General features: G+C 41.0%; 1 protein-coding gene across 1 annotated transcript in view; it reads right to left on the bottom strand.

Moving 5' to 3' along the window:
• cacna1ab (calcium channel, voltage-dependent, P/Q type, alpha 1A subunit, b) overlaps positions 1–14,741 on the bottom strand; it is a 119,979-nt gene continuing 105,238 nt past the window's right edge. The window contains exons 46-51 of the mRNA XM_079598129.1: positions 14,296–14,440; positions 12,013–12,132; positions 9,867–9,902; positions 7,828–8,050; positions 6,806–7,038; positions 1–5,450 (exon numbers count right to left, since the gene is read on the bottom strand). Of these exons, the coding sequence (XP_079454255.1) occupies positions 4,794–5,450; positions 6,806–7,038; positions 7,828–8,050; positions 9,867–9,902; positions 12,013–12,132; positions 14,296–14,440 (1,414 nt within the window). The 3' untranslated portion in view covers positions 1–4,793. The remainder of the gene's footprint in view (positions 5,451–6,805; positions 7,039–7,827; positions 8,051–9,866; positions 9,903–12,012; positions 12,133–14,295; positions 14,441–14,741) is intronic.

Here is a 14,741-nt window from a genome sequence, read left to right as displayed (position 1 = left end):
AAAAAAAACTACGTTACCCATCACCCCCCTCCCTTTTCTCCGGTTCCCCCACACATTAGCATGCACACACATGTAATTCTGTTCTGTACAAAGGGAGACCACAGGAAGTGGTGTAGCTACATAGAGGGTGACTTGTTTTGGCAGCACTCAACCATTGAAGGAAAGCCCTTATTTCGTATGAAACAGAAAGAAAATACAGCTTTGTTCCACTAGGACGATACAAAACAAACAACACATGCTCAAATGCAAGTGTGTTGTGTATCTACGATGGATCACTTGTGTGTGTTGCAAACTGAAAATGGCTTTCTGTTGGGACAGAAAATGAAGATGCGAGTCAAAAACATAAAGCAATAAAGGCATTGACACTGAGAGCAAAAGAGGGTCAGAACCAAACTGATGAACAAGCAGAGCCAAAGAATGATGCACCCGTCTTAGTTACATGCATAAACCTTTAAAGGGACAGCTCACCCAAAAATGAAATTTCCGACATCGTTTATTCACTCTCATTTATCTAAACCAATATGACTTTATTTCTTCTGTAAAACACAGCAGGAGAAAAATGTCAAGCTACAAAAAGGATGCACTATATTTAAAGTCACCAAACAGAAGCTGTTTCACTGGATATACATCAAAATAGAAAAGATGATGTCTGCAATTTCTACATGCCAGCTGTAAAGTCTTTAAGCCCTTCAGGTAACTGGATCAGTCAAATTTGTGAATAAACCATTCTGACAGGTTTGTGAACTGCATCAAGTGATTCATTGAAACGTTCTAAATCATTAAGGTGGATTTTAAGATATTTAGCGAATATAATGACTTCTGTTTATTACACAAACCTAATGTATGGCTTATAAAAATGAGAACACTGTCCCAATTTGATATTTTATGGTGCTTGTGTGTCCTTTTAGAAGCTTAAAAGCCTCACTCCTCATTTATTTGAACTGCATAGAATAGAGCAACCAGAATAATTATTTAACATTTCCCCTTTTCTGTTCTACAGAAGAAAGAAGGTCATAATAGTAAAGAATGAGATGATGGAGAGTAAATCATGTCAGAAGTTTCTTTTTTGAGCGAACTGCTCTTTTAAAAACCACAACCTTCTGCTATCTCTTTTTAATCAATACAAATCAAATCCTATTAATAAACTGTCGATCCACATCTTGAGCTAAAATGGAGCTGCATTTCAAGTGTTTTCAGCAAAAGAATTCAAGACCAAGAGAAATTCTAAATGGGCTTTATATTAACCATGCAAAAGGTCTAACTAACATTCATGCCTGACAAAAATAAGCCTTCCTGTCCTTTTGCTAAAGACCTGAGAAGTAGAACAATCCCTCCGATGTTCGATGCAACTCTCTAAACGAGCAGGGTGAGACAAAATTAAAAAATGGTTGCCATCCACTTGAGGAAGCATTGCTAAGAGAGACAGAGAGCCGAGATGGACACCCTGACAGAACTCGGTTGTCATTTCCCTTCATTACTCTCAGAGTAACTGGGATCTTCCCCCATCATATAACCGTGCCTCCCTGTCTTTAAAAAGCCCAGCAGACAGCGCAGACATGGGAACTTGTTAAGGCGTAGTGTGACTGAGTCCATCACATTAAGAGAGAGATAGAGGGGAGAGGGAAGAGAGGCAGGGGAAGGGTTAGTGTGCGACACTAGAACAGAAGGCACTGTGGCTCTGCAGGTTCATCTGGACCCATGGGCATCAAACCTGTGGCTAATTGGGGGCCAGCTGTGGGTAAATGTGGGCCGAACATCAACAAACACCCAGAAAACAGTGGTTTCCTCCCTAAAAGTCTTGGATATGGGTTGGCAAGGAGAAGGGATTAAACAAAAAGACACTTTTCATGTTTTAAAACTTTTTAAAAGAAAAGAACAAGTCCCTTGTACTGTGGATTTCATATGATTCTGGGACAGAAAATGAGACAATACAGAACCGCCCAACTGACTTCAAGATTAGATGAATGAAATATTCTGAGACGCTTTGATATTTTTATCTGAATAAAGTGAGATTATGAGACCCACTGAATCCTTACGGTTTCACATGCTGACTACTTTCAGAGAAACCTCTGCATCTTTTTAAGCAAAATTACAGTCAGGGTTTCTGATCTTAAACATTCCATAAAGAATCTCTTTAATAATTTCTCATAGACAGCAATGAGATCAAATTGAGACTTTTGGAGTTTTTTCTCCTGAGAAAAAGATCTCACACGCGTCTCCTCTAGAGTATCAGAAAAACGATTTCAGATGATGCTACCCACATTTATTTTATAGCTCTATATTCATACAGCACGGCAACAATTGTCTCATTTGTGATTTTTTTCTAGATTTTTGGAGAAACATCTGAGACAAAGTTGATATTTAAACGAAACTGAGAAATACACGGCTCCTGAGCTATAAAAGAGTAGCCAATGCACAATTAAATCCTTATCTGCAGGGGAAAAAAACCCTGTTGTAATGGGATATTTAATAAACATTTGGTCTTTTCTGATATTTTTAGATGGTTGGATGGGTGTGGGTCAGCTGGACAGGTTCAATGACAGTAGGGGAGGCTGAAAAGGCCGCACCTCTACACCCCTGTGAGATATACGTTTGGCTGTATCGTTGTATCCTGAGCAGAAGGGGGAGGGTCTCAGATTGAGCAGGCAGCCAAAGACATGACAAACTGCCCATGGCAGGGAACAGGAAGGCAGGGTGGAAGAATCGTTTCCAGTTACTTGATCAAAGACTATCCAGGTCAAAATTCTCAAAAAACGACTGTCGAAGGTGAACTTCGACAGACCTGCTACGTCACCTACTGTCTGGGAACAGTTTTGCAAATGTAATGGCGCCCTCTGGCGACTGTATTTTCATAAGGGATCGTTTGTCCATAGTCTAGCCTGGCTAAAGCTGTGTAACAGCACCACAACATGGACAAAAAGTAAACAACAACATTCATCGCCCAAAATATTAACTTGCACTTACTCTACATTAGCTGCGAAACAATTTAAGGGGTTAAAATCTGACCTTCTATAAAACAAGTTCTCCTGATCACACTGTTGTGTGACCATCTTTTTCTGTCAAAAAATAAGTATGAAATGGACCCTGAATTTGTCTGAAAAACTCTGACACGAAAACTGTCCGAGGGTATCCTGAATGGCCTGACTCTCTCTTTTAAAACATTCATGAGCTCTGACCAAAACTATCCACTACTGATAGGAATATTCTACTCAGCTGAGGTCACAAGTACGTAAACTTCAGGATGCTATCAGGAGCGCACCCTTATAGACTTCAATCTGTGGTGAACAGAACCAAAAACAAACACAAAGAGTTCGAAACAAGATGGCCACATCAGACAAAACTCCTGAAAACAAGACAACAAAGTCACATGACCACCTCTATCTTCATCAGCATCACCGTCATCTACATCAATTGCATTAAGATAGTTTTCATCATTATAAGACTACTGTTATTGACAATAGCAAATGAAGCCTTTAGAAAAGAGAACATCTCTCACCCCGTTTCTCTCTGTTCACAACCATGGCTGACAGAGCTGTAATGAGGGAGGTTTCACCATTCAGGATAGTTTTTAGTGCAATCCAAAGTAATTATAAACAGTGCAGAACATCATCTGGGATCCTCAGATGGAAATAACATAGAAAACACCTTCAGATCTGTCTCGCTATCTAGAAAGGTCTGCTTTAACGTCTATCTATAAACTCCATCTGCACATAAAGGTCTGTAGACATGGCAAGAGCAACAGGGAGAAAACGAGAGAAAGAACTTCCTTAAACTGAATGGAAAAAAGAGAGCTATCACCCCCCCTTCCCACAGTAAATCTTCTGTCTGATATATATATATATTTTTTAAATCATTCATGCAAGTTTCCATCAGATTTTAGTCCAAAAATATCAAAGAAAGCTGAGCAAATGCAACAGAATAACCAAGCTCCAAATGTTCAAAAAGAAGAAGTAATCAATTGAAGACATTCTGAAGAGGAAATAGTCTTTCCGTCCCTCCCTCATCTGCCGTTTCATTCTTTTCCCGCTGTCTTTTCCTTTATCATAGAGTGGCAGTTTGTGGGCGGGGTTTCGGTGTGCCACGCCAACCCGCCTCCTCCCGCCTGCACTGAGTCCTTTCATATGCCACGCCTCTTCGACAGTTAACCCCTCCCCCAGGTGATGAGGTCACTCAGCGTCTTGAGTTGGTAACAGTAAACGTAGATGATAAAACTCATCGATATTGGCCAGCACATGGGGCTGGTTTTGCAGTAGGTAGAGCTCTTGTTCACAAGAAAACTTGCTTTTTCTTCAACAATGTCTATTTTTTTTCTTCCCTTTTTAATTTTTTGGGTCTTTTCAAGAGGCATAGATGTGAGGGGGAAAAAGGGGGTTCTGGCTTGATTTTCAAACTTCATTTTTTCTTTTCTTTTTTTTGATTGACAGATGATGTTGCTCATTTTTTCCATCGTGCAAGAAGCAATCGGTCTTGCTCAGTCTGGAGTGGAGCGTTCAAACACAACGACTCTGATCTTTAAAGTTCAGTCCATCTAAACGCAACCACCCCATTTATCTCTCGTATGCTCCCATTCCCTTGCTTGCTGAGCAGCATGGGCAACATAGTCTAGAGAGCAGGAGAAAGCAATAGAGAGAGAGAGGGAGTAGGGAAGCTCGATGTGCCACTCCAAGGTTTAGAGTCTCACGATGGCGCAAAAGCACCACTTGCTTTTCCTCTTCCGTCCCCTCTCTCCCTGCTGCGGTGCATAAACATCTCGGTTTGAGTTGAGCGGCGCCCCCTCCTGTTCACCCTGCGCACTAACACCAATCATCCTCGTCCGTCTCGCTATATTGTTCGTGCAACCCCTTCCGGGGCCCACGGCCATTTGGCGGCCGGTGTGGGCCTGGGTGGGGGTCGCGCCGGTGCGGGGAGGGCGAGGAGGAACGGTAGCCGTTCGGCACACGGCGCGGGTGTGAGGGAGGCCCTTGACGAGCAGTCCTTGGGGACCGGGGGTGCGGGTGAGAATGAGGGTGGGGGTTGCCCTGCGATAGACTCTGCTCGTAGGCAGGTGGCTCGTGGTGCCGCTCGTACTCATAGTCCCGATCATAGAATGGTCCATCGCCCTCCAGGCTTTCCGGCGGCGGGCCCCAGCGGCCCTGGCGTGGGGACCTGGGTGACGCATGCCTGGGGGAGCGCGGGGAGGCGTGCCGGGGCGAGTCGTGATGGGGCGAGGCATGGCGGGAGGTTGGACGGTGGTAGGGCGGTTCGTGATCTGGTGGAGAGAAGTGTCGCGGGGAAGGGGAGCGGAGTCGACCCTGGCCCGGGGAGCCGTATGGAGGCTTGCGGACGGCTGGGGAGTAGGTGACATGAGGACGAGGTGTGGATGGGGTCTGGGGCAACTGCCGACGGCCACGCCGGGGGGTGCTGGTCCCCGACGTCGAGGGAACGGGGCTTCCGCTCACAGAACTACTGCCCTACATGAAAATTAAAACAAGGCAAATAAAAAAACACCACAAAATTAACGTCAAACAAAAGAGAGGAGCACACACCGGCAAGAGGTGGAGGAGGAGGAGGAGGAAGAGGAGGAGGAGAAAAAGAGAAAGAGACAAGGAAGAGGAAGCGAGAGAAAGAGAGAGAGAAAGGTGTGTGGAAACAACAACAACATCAATAAAATCAGAAAGAAACAAACCGGCAATGAGGCAAAACAGCAGACACAGAGAAGCCACGAGTCACATCGAGAAAAATGGACATAAACCACAGTGATAAAAGAAGATAAACAAAAGAATAACACAAGAAAGAGAAACTGATTTCAGTAAGCAGTCATGATAAGGTCACAGGTGAGCATATGCGGTCTGGTTACTGTCCACATGGACCCACACCTGTGTATCCTAGATACTCTAAGTTTCATTCCTCTGGCTTCTCATGGCAGATTACTGTAAAAATCTAAACCACGAACATATACACATGAATGTTCAAAATGACTACTCATGGGTATGACTTTAAAGGGGTCACATCATCAAATATCTAATTTTCCTTTACCTTTTTATAAAAATAACAAGGATGTCGATCGATTAAGAAAACTAATTACCGGTAATCGCATGGGTTTCAGAAATTAATCACGATTAAACTGCACCTACAATTAAAATGTGTAACAATTGTAAATATATTTTCACATTGCATTTCCAAATTAATGGTGGAATAACAAAGACAGTTTTAAATATGTCCCTTATTTTAAAATGTTCAATATTTAAAACATTTGTTTAATGGCATCTTTTTACTAAGTACTGTAAAGTACTGTTATTGAAATCAATAATGAGACTGATGCCTCTTATTTAAAGTTTGCATTCAACAGCCTTATTTTTCTCACTCCTAAAACAAAAACAAAAATAGTTTGACATGTTATATAAACATACTTTAGCTCTCAGAGTGCAAAACCTTCCCAGTCCAAAAAAAACTATGTACCGAAAATAAACTGCAGCAACTTCTAAATGCATTAGTACATGGCTGTGTGTAGCTCTTCTTAAGGATCCCAATATAAGGTAACAGAGTTTTTTATTTTAGTTTAACTGTTTAGGTGGCACATTTCAGCACAGATTGTTTTGTGAAACTGCTGGAATGTGCAAAGTGGCTGTTGAACAACAGAATGGTGCAAACTATATTGGACCTGACAGCAAATCTGCAACTCATAAGAGCCATTGCTTCATTTATAAAGATAAAGACTCAACATGACATGGCCCCTTTAAGTAGAATAGTGAAATAAGTTGAAAATATCAAGTTGAATTTGTGTGTAAATATACGAGTAGTATTTCAGCGAGTGTGTGTGCCCCACCTGTCTGTGCCCTCTCCCCTCACTCGGTGAGCGGGACCATTGGCGATCAGATCTGTCTTGAGGATGACGGTGGTAGTCACGCTCATGAACGTAACGCTCTTTATCCACCGAGCTGTGGTGGTGATGATGATGGTGGTGGTGGCGACGGTCTTTTGCTCGACCCCGTTCTCGTTCTCTCTCTTTAGGTGGAAGTTCACCTGACTGTGTAGTGGTGCTAAGATCTGTGCCCAGTCCTGCAAAAGACAACACAGAGAAATGAGACGAGATGTGGAAGAACACAAACCCTCTCTAAATGAGTCGCTTTCAATTATTAGGGAATATAAGGTGGTTTGTAGTAACTGATAATTTATTTAAATGATTATTTATTTTTGTAAATTATTATTTATGATTATGAGTAAATAAATAAAAATCTGTTCATTATTCATCAGAAAAGTACAGAGACCCTAAAGGGACATGGTGATTGGAAATAAATATGAGATGGGCGGAAAAATTAAATGTCAATGCTTTTGTGTTCTCTCGCAAATGTTTTGTGTTCCCACGAGAAACTTTGCATTCACAAAAGATCTCAAAAGTATTTGTGAGAAAACGCAATGTTTCTAGGGGGAACGCAAAACTTTTGCAAGCGAACGCAAAAGCATTGAAATATATTTGTTACTCCCATCTCATATTTTTTCCATCACCATGTCCCTTTAGGAAAGTAGAAAAAGCCAGTTCTTGTTTTTCACAGAACTAAATAAACTAAAAAAAATGGCAGTGACTTTGTTTAATTGCTTATTTATTCAAATTTTTAAGTCACTTTGGACAAAAGAATCGGCTAAAGAAAACATTTAAATAATGTAAATCTTGTCAATAAAGAGAGATTTTTAGATTACGTAGTGAATAAAACATTTTTATAGTTTGACAAAAATTGAGAAGCACTGCTAACTTGTTTAGATAATAAGTTTATCATAGCACCTACAGAACTTGGGTATCAAAAAAACAAAACAAATAAAATGACACATTTGCAATGAGTTGTGCGTGACCTGTGTCTGCGTCTGTATAGCGAGCGAGGGATCTCTCTGAAGTGCGGTGACTGCGGTCTCTCTCCCGGTCTCGATCACGCTCTCTCCTTCGCGGACCGTGTCGGTGACCCTCTTCTGACACCACCCTCTCCAAAGAATAATCGTCCAATCGTACGCCTCGACCAGAACGTCCGTGGACCAGTGAGGATGTAGAACGGCGCATTGGACTTGTGTCGGTGATGGTCTACAGAGAAAGAAAAAAAAAAGATAGACAGAGAAAAGGAAGAAAAAATGGGAAAGGACAGAAGTTTACATTGATATGGGTTTTTGTTGAAAAACTTAATTAAATGCAGTGTGCGTGAGTGGAAACATCTGAATGTAACCAGATTAACACTCAGTACATTCCACACCCACAGAAAAAAACAAAGCACAGGTATATCTGTCATGCTCAACAAAGACAGAAAGAGAAATAGAGATCAACAGGAAAAGCGAAGGAGATCTAGATAGAAATACAGAGATAAATGGATATTCTGTGATTGACAGAGTAAAATAGAAAGATAAATAAGCAGACAGATAGATAAAAAGACAGACAGACAGACAGACAGACAGACAGATAGATAGACAGATAGATAGATAGATAGATAGATAGATAGATAGATAGATAGATAGATAGATAGATAGATAGATAGATAGATAGATAGATAGATAGATAGATAGATAGATAGATAGATAGATAGATAGATAGATAGATAGATAGACAGACAGACAGACAGACAGACAGACAGACAGACAGATAGATAGATAGATAGATAGATAGATAGATAGACAGACAGACAGACAGACAGACAGACAGACAGACAGACAGACAGACAGACAGACAGACAGACAGACAGATAGATAGATAGATAGATAGATAGATAGATAAAAAGACAGACAGACAGACAGATAGATAGATAGATAGATAGATAGATAGATAGATAGATAGATAGATAGATAGATAGATAGATAAAAAGACAGACAGACAGATAGATAGATAGATAGATAGATAGATAGATAGATAGATAGATAGATAGATAGATAGATAGATAGATAGATAGATAGATAAAAAGACAGACAGACAGATAGATAGATAGATAGATAAAAAGACAGACGACAGATAGATAGATAGATAAAAAGACAGACAGACAGATAGATAGATAGATACCATAGACAGATAGATAGATAGATAGATACCATAGACAGATAGATAGATAGATAGATAGATACCGTAGACAGATAGATAGATAGATAGATACCGTAAACAGATAGATAGATAGATAAATAGATAGATAGATAGATAGATAGATCATGCCTTACATGCACTGCAGCCTTTCTAATACAATGTCTTTCTCTGCAATAGCTGAGCACACAGAAGAACCCAATCCAGCCAAATAAAGTTCAGCACATTCACCAATGCACACACCCTAAGGCATGATGGTCAACATGACAGTCGGTAGCACGTGTGGACGCACAGTCATACTTGGCCACATTATGCTCATATGCGTCTAAACATGATCTGAAAACTGAAATAACGCTTCACGCTCTTCTCTTCACTCACACACGTAATGCTTGATGCCATGCGCCTTATTGAAACATGCTAACAACATGACCGTTATTAGCAGCAGGTTTTCCTGTTTGAAATCCATGCGTCAAGAACTACGAGACAGAAAAAGCTCCCCATGTCCACGGGACCAGAAATACAGAGATAAGATACAGACAGACACACAAACACTTGCGCACACGCTCGCGCACGCACGCACGCACGCACACACACACACACACAAAGGGATACAGGGCTGCATAAGTGGACACGAAAAAGGTATAGAGAGAGAAAGGTACAGCAACGGGTAGAATATACAGAGGGAAAACAGGATGGCTTGAAATAAAGAGTTCAGTGTGACATCAAGACGTAAAGAGAGACGCAGACTCCTTAAACAGACAAAATGAGAGAGGGAACAAGGGAAAGCATGGAGAAGATAGAGATAGAGAGAGAGAGGCAGAAAGCCAGAGACGGTACATACACTGAGGTTACTTCCTCGCGGCCTGTGTCTCCGTCGCTGTTGAATAGCACACAGACGATGCGCAGAACAGGACACACGCATGAGACCACAGGGACGATACACACAGAGCACAGCAGAGAAAGTGTGTGAGGAAAAAAAGAGAGAGAGAGGGGAAGGTAAAGGAAGAAAAGAGGAAATGGAACAAGGAAGGAAGGAAGGAAGGAAGTGGGCAGGAGGAAACCATGGGGTTATGGGTAAAAATGGAGACAAATTCAATGTGCAACATGACAGAAGAGACGAGAAAGATCCCAGGAGTGAGACATTGTCAAAACAAAAGGAAAGGGGTCGTTGGAGTTGGTAAGAAATTAAAAAGACGAGTGTGCCACAGGAAGTCCATGAAAAAAGGAGTGAGACCAAAACAATGGAAGTAATAAAAACCAAACAGGGAAATAAAGAGAGAACAAGAGTATGTAAAACCAATAAAAAGAACAGGAAATATAAGAGGAAATGGTTGAAAATGGAAGCAAGGAAAAGGGAAATAGGAAACCAAGAGGCATTATGGGTACAAAAAGGAGACAGAAAAAAACAAGGATTGAAGAGATTAAAAGCAAAGTGGAGAAGAGAGCAGAGTAAGAGAGAGAAATCGTGATCCCCATTTTAATTTAGAGCAAAAGAACACAGGCATTGACAGGAATGGGTTGGGGGGAGGGGGAGGGAGGAGAGGAGGAAAAGGAAAGAGAAAAAAGACAAAAATTGAGCGAGTGTAGAGGAAGATAGGAAGCACACTAACACACTTACCGCAGCAGAATGCACACTCTGTGGGGCAGAGCAGTGTTAGACAAGAGTGAGTCACAAGAACAAGAACCACATCTACGTTACAGCTTTACACGGAACGCACAAACACACACTTTGGATCCTCACACTTCCTGGTGTGCACTGTATGCACCACACTTCCAACACACAAGTGAACATATATAGATTGTTACTAGTTGGTGAGGTTTCTACGCTTAGCTCACCTTCACACACACATTTTGGAACACATGCGGGGACACACGGCTCCCTCACACTTATCGGATACACACTTGGACAAAATGCTCAACCCAGACACATCTCCAGAAGATAGTCAACCAAGAGATCATGGGGTGTATGTAAGGGTGAGAAATGCTGTGTATATTTATGCATTTTATCATAATAATAGTGTAATTGCTTCTATGTGATGTGTTTTGGGTGTATGTTTGGGGAATCATATGTTGTGAGTGTGTTACTGCCTCCAGAGGTTGATTTGTGCTAGTGTTTCAAAAGGATCAGGTTAAATATATCTGTCAGGTCAGAAGGTCACAGGAGATATGCAATGCAGTGCATATGTTGCATATCACATTTTTGCACCTTTTTGCATAAAAGGGGTATCTATTAAATTCAGTCAATTGGTTGCCTCCATATGTGAACTGTCCTATGGCATATTTTAACTCAATTGAAAAACTGATTAAAAAAAGTAAGTTAAAAAGTTAGCAAAAGTTGCATTTGTCTAACATTTTAAACATGAATTAAATCAACAGTTTTAAATATTGAAACATTTAAAAAGAATAGCAATATTGAATTAAATTGATCAAAGGTGACAGTAAAGACTTCTATGATATTAAAAGAGATTTCAGTTTCAGATAAATACTGTTCTTTGGAACTATCCAATTATCAAAGTATTCTGAAAAAAAGTACCACGGTTTCCACCAAAAAAAAAAAAAAAAAAAAAAGTTGACCTATTTCTGTCTGACGTGTCACTACCTCAAATCGAGCTCTGGCAGCAGGACACACCACCAGACACACCAAGGTTTTCCTGAAAGTGAGCTAGGGTGGTATGATGATGCTGAGAACACACACTCGATCTCACTCTCTCTCTCACACGCATTCACACAGCCATGCAGGTAAGTGAAGGTAAGTTTGTGAGCCACTTATCCATGTGCCCTTTGACTCTTGACAAAGACATGCTAGCATTTATTGACATGTTAGCATGGCAGCACACCAAACTATTTGAAGTTTGGTTCCCCCCACCAAAGCGGTCAAAGGCTATAAGCTGGATAACTGACTAATGACGGATGTCGGGAATGGATGATAACAGATAAAAGGTGGAAGGATGAAATGGGTGAATGGATGGATGGATGAAAGTGCTCACTTGGTTGTCTGCTGAGAGGCGTGGCATGGAGATGGTCCGCCCATGCCCTTCCATTGGGTGATAGGGCTCAGTGTCCGAGTAACCGTCCCCAACAGGGCCAATCGCTGTCATTTCTACCGTCTGCAAAACAGAGCAACAGCATGTGGGCCGGGCTGATGCCTGCTTCACCGGCCTACAGCTCTATGGGGTGTGATACTGGACCCATGAGCGATTAAACCAGTAGAGGGCGATGTTATGTGCAAAAGTGCTCTGAACTGAAGATTAGCACACTTGATGTAGTCATGAAGCCATTACCAAATGAGGCATATCACTAACAGAGTGAAATAAAGGAACAGGTGCACACTAGTCTCTGATTATCAGCCCATATTACAACTTATTCCGGCCTATTTAGGCAGGAAGGGAGTCTGACTGATATATAAAGTGACAAACCAAAGTTTGCTTATTGAATATAATGTTCAAGGACAGGTAAATCAAAAATAAGATAAAAGCATGAGAGTAAAGCACAAATATATCACATTTACTTACTACTAAGCATGTAAAAAAAAAAAAAAAAAAAAAAAAATATATATATATATATATATATATATATATATATATATTTATATGTTTGTAAAAATAAAATAAAATAAAATAAAAGGCGTTTGTTCTGGTTTATATAACAAATTAATTTTACAAATATTTTAATATAACCTATTTTTGAGGAAAGAGAAAGAGATTGAATGATTTCAAATTTGGTCTTTAAAAAAAAAAGTAAAAGAAAAAAAATAATATGACAAATATAACATCAAGCTTTACAAGCTTAACAAATATTTTAACATCACTTATTTTGCATACATATGGAAAACAATGAGAGAAAATAAAAAGAGATTGTGTTGTCAGGATTGGTATATATATATTTAAATAAAAAAAATGTAAATAAAAAAGAACAACTTTAGATTTTGGGTTTTAATTAATGGAAAAACAAATTAACATTACATAAATTTGAACCTGTTTTGCGTATATAGCCAAAGTGATAAAAATAAATAGATTTAATTTTTGGTCTTAAAATTTCACAGTAAAAAGGTCACAGCTCTCGGTTATAGACTTCATGTAGGCTGAGACTAGCAGACCCTGTCTGATTGCCCACTACTGGTTTAAGAGCTTTTAAAAGCCTACAGCTGTTTCTTCAGAATCTCCTTTGCTTCATAGTACTAGGATGAGTGACTAGTGCAGGGAAACATCAGGGTCGGATGACTGCTGAGCTACAGAGAAGAGTCACACTGAAGGAGAGATGAGAGTCTGGAGGGGGATTGGTACGATCCAGCAGACAGTGGAGAAGCAGCAAGCAGTGAATCACCCCCGCAGTCTGGCAGAGGTGGGAGGCTCTACACAAACGTCTACGATGGTCAGTAAAGTTCAGCAGAAATATTTATCAGATAGAAAAAGATGTGAGCTAGAGACTGACAGAGACAGAAGAGGTAGAAAGAGTGATAATATGAATGAAAAGTGTGCCCAAAGGCACCGAAAAAGACAATGGCTGGGAAGACAGTGATTGGCCGAAGCACACGGTTCTTGGAATACCGAAGCCTGAGAAAAGGCCAGAAACAGATTCTGCTGATACACTTTGAATGAATGAATGAACGAATGAGGCATTTATATAGCGCTTTTCATACTGTACACCCAAAGCGCTTTACAATCATATCGGGGTCTCTCCTCAACCACCACCAGTGTGCAGCATCCACTTGGATGATGAGACGGCAGCCACAGTACAACGGTGCCAGTGCGCTCACCACACACCAGATACAGATGGAGAGAGGAGAGAGAGAGTGATAGAGCCAATTCAGTGGATGGGGATTATTAGGAGGCCATGATTGGCAAGGGCCATAGGAGGGAATAGGGCACCAGGGTTACACCCCTACTCTTTACGAGAAGTGCCATGGGATATTTAATGACCACAGAAAGTCAGGACCTCGGTTTTACGTCTCATCCGAAGGACGGTGCTCTTTAACAGTATAGTGTCCCCGTCACTACACCGGGGCGTTAGGACCCACACAGACCACAGGGTGAGCACCTCCTGCTGGCCTCACTAACACCTCTTCCAGCAGCAACCTGGTTTTCTCAGGAGGTCTCCCATCCAGGTACTAACCAAGCTCAGCCCTGCTTAGCTTCAGTGGGCTACAGGGTGATATGGCTGCTGGCCTCTTTGTCGGGTTTCAATCGGCCAGATAAACTCCTGCTAAAAGTTCAGATTCAGGTCTAAACCAGTCAAAATCACCTTTCTGATTGGAGGATCTCCGGTATTACCTGTGGATTATGGCGGCTGTTGTGATGGTCATCAGGATACGATGGTCTGTCAGGGTTCCAGTTTTCCGGAACAGACTTCTGGAACATTTCCTTGGCACGGGACGTCACCCAAGATTGGCTCTCACTCATTCCACCCTCTGGAGGCCTGGACCAGAGAAAGGTGTTGGTTGGCTAATTCTCTCACTCACTCTCACACACTTACATAAAAGCAATTTTGTACATACAAAATGCCTTTTGCAGACAAAAATAGTAAAGAAACACTATTACAAATGTATATGTATTTACAGCAGAATTAACATAAAAGCAGATAGACGTATATCATAGAATTGAAACATAATGTGAACAAAGACGGTAGAAGGTAAGAGAGAAGGTAAAACAAAGAAAGAGCAGAAGTGTAGCCTATAAGGAGAAGAAGAAAGACAACAATTAAAGCAAAGCTAAGCAGT

This window comes from Phoxinus phoxinus, assembly GCF_949152265.1.
Source record: "Phoxinus phoxinus genome assembly, chromosome: 22".
NCBI classification, from domain to species: Eukaryota; Metazoa; Chordata; class Actinopteri; order Cypriniformes; family Leuciscidae; genus Phoxinus; species Phoxinus phoxinus.
Note: the sequence above shows the minus strand (reverse complement) of the source record. Positions and strands in the feature narration are given on the sequence as shown.